Source organism: Antedon bifida, chromosome 2 (genome assembly GCF_963402885.1).
Source record: "Antedon bifida chromosome 2, ecAntBifi1.1, whole genome shotgun sequence".
Classification (NCBI taxonomy): domain Eukaryota; kingdom Metazoa; phylum Echinodermata; class Crinoidea; order Comatulida; family Antedonidae; genus Antedon; species Antedon bifida.
The window spans coordinates 1,729,915-1,736,587 of record NC_136227.1 but is presented as its reverse complement, the minus strand read 5'-3'; the positions used below and the strand labels follow the sequence as shown (position 1 = coordinate 1,736,587).

The following is a 6,673-nucleotide window of genomic DNA, read 5'->3' as shown; positions in this document are numbered from 1 at the left end:
CACTTGCTGATCTTTGGGACCCTCAGGTAAGGCAATGAGAGTAAAGCATCTTGCCTAATGATGCAATTAGCAATTGTTTTTACTGTATGTAAACTTTTTCTTAATAAAATAATGCTTGTCATTGCAACAGAGTGTATATCTTGGGAGTAACATGCAATTTCTGTTTTCCCATACAGAAACAATGAATATTTTCAGTTTGAATGTTAAGCTCTGTCTACACTATCAAACTAGTATGATAAAAAAATTGATGTGCCCAAATAAGGTAGTGATATGCCCAAATATGGTAGTGATAGGACATCATCACGTCCATTATCATATCACATTTGATGCAAAAACAAAACAACAAAAGTCAAAGACTCCTTCCCATTAGCACTTATCTGAATAACTTAAACTTTATTCTACAAATTGATAGGAAAAGTATATAAACAGAGTCATTTCATTTATTAAGAATCTTATGTTTTTTGTTCTGTACTCTCAATAATACAATATTTCAAATTCATCATCATGAGAGCTTTTACTTTAAATATTCTCAACCCCTCTGCAATTATCAGCTTACCTATAACATATGCATAAAGTGAATTCATCAACGGGTGGGGTGATATAACTTTACAGACTGTACATCTATCAACACCCCTCATATTTTCTTATTTACAAGTGATAATTCACATAGTTCAAATAAAATGAAACAAAATATATAAAATTTAATCACTAATTACAAATAGTCGGTTTTTTTTCAGTTCCACGTAATAACGTCGATCGTCCTGAGTTTTGGACCGTACTCCTCGTCCGATACAGTAAATATTAGCCTCCATGGCAACAGTTCAGGTATATTTACTGACTACAAGTCTACGTAAGCACACACCCTCTTGATTATTACAGCAACAACACTATGAAATACATAATACAAAGCATAGGCTTTTCACTTGGACATTTACAGAAATAACTTGATGTACTTAACGCAGTACTATGATAATTATACAATATTTGATATGAACAAGATCTTTAGATCCGTCAAGTTGAAGTCCCCTTTTGTAAAATTTCACAGAGCACCTTTTATATTATAATTTACCCAAAATGAACGCTCTTTCAAAGAATGCTCTATTCTGATGTTATTTACCTCTTGCGATATTAAGTACCCACAGCGAGATCAATTGTACATTTTTTTCCTGTTACATAACAGTGTATACAGAGGGTAACACAAATACATGAAATAACAGATATACATTGGTGCATGTAGTTTGTAAAGAGAATTATCTTTGAAACAGAAATGTACAAAAAACTAACAGGGGCATCACAGGTTATCAATAACTGATAATAACTAATTAACATAAAAAGAAAATCATGGATGTTATTGATACATGATACAAAAGAAGCGACTTTGATGAGAAAAACTATGTTTTTTGTGCACAGTTTCTTTCAGAATGGCATGCATAGGGCAAAGATTGCATTTAAAAGACAATGCTTACTAACATTCAAAGTGTCTAAAATGGCTATACCTCACAAAGAGTACCTTCAATTTTGCCGACATAAATCCTAAATTCTTATTTCATTTTTGAGCAATTAAATTAAAAGGGAGCCATAATAATATAATTTATTTTACAATACAAAATAATATTTCAATAAACATTCTTCGATGATTAACAAATAATTAATTTACAAATTAATGAATGAGCTATCATTACAATATGTTTGTGGAGCTTTTTAAACTCCAATAAATACAGCTGTAGTAACATGCCTAGGTCACACACAAAAAAATCATCAACTACGCACACACACACACTCACTCTAGCCAATTCTCTGTCCTGTACCTATAATTTGTAGAGTATCATAGGCAAATTCTGTGATACAGTATCATATATGCACCACATGTTATACCTGTATCATAGGCCATATACCAAATATAATTTGTACAGTATCATAGGAAAATTCTGTGATACAGTGCTGCATATGTATCACATGTGATGCATGTATTATAGGCCATATACCAAACATAATACAGGTGTCACATGTGATACATATGTCACACTGTATTACAGAATTCGCCCGATACTGGGTATATATCATATGTGAAGAGATACAGTACAGAGAATCTGTTGTTCAACCTCACCTGCACATACACACAAAACTCATAAATGATCTGACTAATACATCACAACAAAAAATACCCATAATTCTAATGAATGAATCGCTCTCCGGTAATGGTGATAGACTTTGATGTACAGATACAACATTATAATGTACTTTATGGGCCTGTTTCTTGTCTTACATAATTCATATCCTAAACCATCATGATCTATCTTGCATGCCTGCTTTATAATTAAGTCATTTAATTAATTGTTACTCTTTAATACTAAACACATAATTGCAATAATCAACCGTTTTTTTCTTCTTCAGTCACAGATATATTTCATAGTCAATCGTATTTTCTTATTAGCATAAATCTAAAATTGCAGTCAAGCGTTTGTTTTTTCTCCATCCAGTCTGATATATTTTAAAGTAGTCCGTGATTCTTTAATTTCAAGTCTTAGTTCTCATATAGAAAATATGTTTCATAACAATAGTCTAATATTCTATATTATCAAAAATAGTTCTCAGCTATTAGTTTACAACTGCCCATTTGATGACAATATTTTTTTTCTATAGATATTAAACTATCTATTTATATTGCTATTTTAGTATTGTTAATTTGATTTATATCTTAGTATAATCTCATTGTAGTTTTTATCACACTTTACTCAAAGAGCACAAACTGATAATTGAATTTGTTTGAAATCCTTAATTAGTAAAAGTTGTCAATTCATGTATTATTACCATCATTATTATTAATAAATGATTTTTTAAATATTTCATTTTGAAAGACTGATTACCATGAATTTGCAAATGAATTTAGCAATGTATTTCCTCGTGTTTCGACACAAAAGATAATATGTATAATTAGATTGGTAGATGTTACAAAACCTACAGTATGATGACTGGACGCAATTGACAAAATCGTTCAATTAATTAATAAGACACAAAAAAAATAATTCCTGAGAACTTTACACAATCTATACCACGCCCTACAAACAGAAAATAAGTGAAAATGCTTTTGATTTAAAATGTTGCTAGTGTGTGGTGTTACAATGTCAATGGTGTCTGCTAAGTCCCCTTATAGCAAATATAAACTATCACATTTTATGTGACAAAAAAATGTGATGTGCCCATATATGGACATGATGATGTCATATCACTACCATATCTAAGGATATCACTACCATATTTGGGCATATCACTACCATATCTGGGCATGTCACTACCATATTTAGGTACATACCACTGTTGCTGTACAATTGAATTGAAATATGTTTTCATTATTTTTACATGAAAATACACATTATACAGTTTTTTTGAATTTCCAAATAACATTACAGCAGGTTCTACTGCTTAAGAGATTGTGTCAAAATTATTCTACTTCAGTAACTGCAGTAACTAGATTTTTTCACTGCAATAAACAGTACATATGATTAGTCAAAGGCTTGCAAAATAATTGCATAAACAAGATGTCGTTACTGCAGTAACTTACATTATTTACTGCAATAATTTATGATTTTAGTTTCAATGTAGAATTCTGTGAAGCGGTCACTGTATAAACAGTACATATGGCTTCTTAAATAATTATGTAACCAAAGCGTACAGTACAGTAACTGCAGTAAACAGTACATATGATTTTTCAAAAAGGCTTATTATAATTATGTAACCAAACCGTACTTACTGCAGTAAATGCAGTGAAATAAGTTTGCCATGGAGGATGCGCAGTGGGACGTATACTAAACAAATTTTAAGCAAAATTAGTGAGGATTTTCTGATGAAGCACTGAGGTTAAAAATATTGGAAAGACATTTTATCAGGTGAATCACTTTAAAGAAACATTGAAAAGGAAAAAAAAACACAGAAGTAAACGCTACAAGGCACATTCAGAAAACAAAACAAACCTTTAAAAAGTGAGGTTAGAATTTAAAATCAAATCATTCCAATTTTCAAGGGGTATTGTCAAATTAATTTATATTTAATTTTGCATATCTACTTTACAAGCATTATAATTTAAAGTAAATGATTTTATCAAATGTTTTGGGTATTTGCAATATACAGACAAAATTTGAATTCATAATAACCAACAAATTAGATTTCAATGACATTAATTAGAGCTCAACCAATCAAATTTGACAAAAGTGACATAACATGACCTTACATAAAGAAACATTGATAGATATCACCTTTTTTTGGTCAAAGTGTGACAAACTCGACACAAACATGTTTTGTTGTGAAAAACATGAGCAATTAATATAATAAAATGATTACAAATAAACAAATGTACTTATGGTCCTTGCAACCTACTCACAAAAAAAACATAATCATGATGTCATCAAAATTGTGTATTGCTAATTCCTCTTTTCAATATGGCTACATAATCATGATGTCATCAAATATTGTGCTTGACTCATCAAAAATTGTGTATCTCTTATCCTTTTCAGTAAAGCTACTTGATGATGTCATCATACTGTACGTCGTGTTTGATTCAATAAAGCCTGTATAATCATGACATCATCAAATTTTGTGCTTGACGCATCAAAGGTTGTGTAAATTCATAATCTTTGTCAATAAAGCTACTTGTGATGTCATCAAATGTTGTGCTCGAGTCATCAAAGATTGTGCATTGCTTATTCCTTTGAATGAATGCAGTATTTCGCAGGATGAGATTTATTCTGTAGAATTTTATAGACATAATACCGTCTTGTTCAAAATAGCACGTTTTCTCAGCATTCAATCAAGGCTGCTTATAGTCAATATATTATTTTTAAATTCACACATTTTTTGTCTTTTCTTCATAAATCATTTCAGAAAGAACACAAGGGTCTCTAAGTATCCCATAATAAATTTAGAAATTATCTTTCCATCGCAGTAAAGAAGAAGGCTGTGATTGGTCGTTATTCCACGTGATCGTTATATTTCATCTGGTAAACCGAATCAAAGTAGAGCTGCTATTGTATTGTACAACTGCATCAGTACCAACATATGGACAGGCAAGCACGACTGACGATCGCCGGTTGCCGGGTCAACTGACAGCCATGATAGGTTGTTATAGTTTTCTAACACATACCTGAAAAAAATCATTAACATTCTGTTATTTGTACACTAAACTAAATTAATTATTGATAAATATTTTTTTAATTTACATTTTTTAAGAGTAGATCATCTTTTAAGATGACACATAGATGAAGTGTCCTCTTAATAGTAGAGTATAAGGTCATATAAAGCTCTGTCTTCACTATCAAACTTTATCATTCTACTGTACTATAAAAAAATGTGATGTGCCCATATATGGACTTGGTGATGTTATATTAATACCATATTGGGGCATATCACACTTTTTTGGTCAAACTAGTCTGATAGTGTAAACAGAGCTTTAAAGTGTGCCTCAACACATTTCATTTTGTTTTTGTTGAAAAGATTAATTTTAACAGACAATCTTAATTTACTTTTAAGTAACAACAGACCTTTGGCTAAGAATACTGGCAGTAAAGACACACACAAATAGCGACTTACCTAAGGACGTCAGTTGTAAGGTTCGAATCTAAAGGATGGCAAGACTTTTTCTCTGACTGCAATAAATCTTGGCCCTGTGTTTCAGTTGATGTGTTGACATGTAATGCAGCCTTTAGGAAGACGGGACAACTATTCTCGGCCTCGGGACAAGACGTCCAGAACCACTTGGGAAGCGGGCCCGTTTGGGCGGTTGAGATAAAGTAACCTAGAGCTAGAGGTTGCTGGAGCACGGCTTCTTCTGACTCACCTTGGAGGACGTGAAGACCACTAGGATTCTGATGAGTAAAAATATTTAAAATAATATGAACATTAAAACATCAATAATATGAACATCAGAACATCAATAATATGAACATCAGAACATCAATAATATAAACATTAAGCTCTGTCTACAGATATCAAAGTGTATGTGACAAAAAAGTGTGATGTGCCCAAATATGGTTGGTAACGACATGCCCAAATATGGTAGTGATATGACATAATCGTGTCCATATATGGGCACATCACATTAAAGTTTGATAGTGTAGACAGAGCTTTAGAACATCAATAATATGAACATTAAAGGTATGAAAAAACACAACTGACAGATAAATTGAAAATGGAATTTTGTAAAACATACCTTTGCAGCTGGGTCTGTTCCTTGGAATGAGTTTTGACGGTGAGACGGTGAGGATGACGCAGTTTGAGGAAGAGGTTCTTCCATGCCAATGGCATCGTCAAGACCACCAGGGGATGTAGATAGATCAAAGAATTTAGTGAAATCCAATGGTCCCTCATCTTGTCCAAGATCAAGGACAAGATTTTCGCCTGCTATCATGCTTTCGCTGATGGAGTCAAACGGGTGGTCATTGTGCGTGACCCCCTGGGTAGTAGCGCTAGTGGGGAAGACTAGAATATGGGTGCAGGTTGCATCTTTAGGAGTACTCAGGGTGTTGTTGGACTGTTGCACTTGGCTAACTTTATTCAGCTTATCAGCGGCTGAATCTGAAAACAAAATATAAATACTTGTTTTCAACAAGTCTTCATCTGGCAATGACTAGATGTTAGTGGTAATGTAAAGAATTATATACAGAGAAAATATAAATACTTT

General features: G+C 32.2%; 1 protein-coding gene across 1 annotated transcript in view; it reads right to left on the bottom strand.

The window, feature by feature from the left end:
- Window positions 1–373: 373 nt before the first annotated feature.
- The window catches only part of LOC144834786 (mediator of RNA polymerase II transcription subunit 13-like), a 51,828-nt gene continuing 45,528 nt past the window's right edge, over window positions 374–6,673 (bottom strand). Inside the window, exons 30-32 of the mRNA XM_078689727.1 lie at window positions 6,203–6,567; window positions 5,584–5,858; window positions 374–5,137 (exon numbers count right to left, since the gene is read on the bottom strand). Coding sequence (XP_078545853.1) covers window positions 5,005–5,137; window positions 5,584–5,858; window positions 6,203–6,567 — 773 coding nt within the window. The 3' untranslated portion in view covers window positions 374–5,004. The remainder of the gene's footprint in view (window positions 5,138–5,583; window positions 5,859–6,202; window positions 6,568–6,673) is intronic.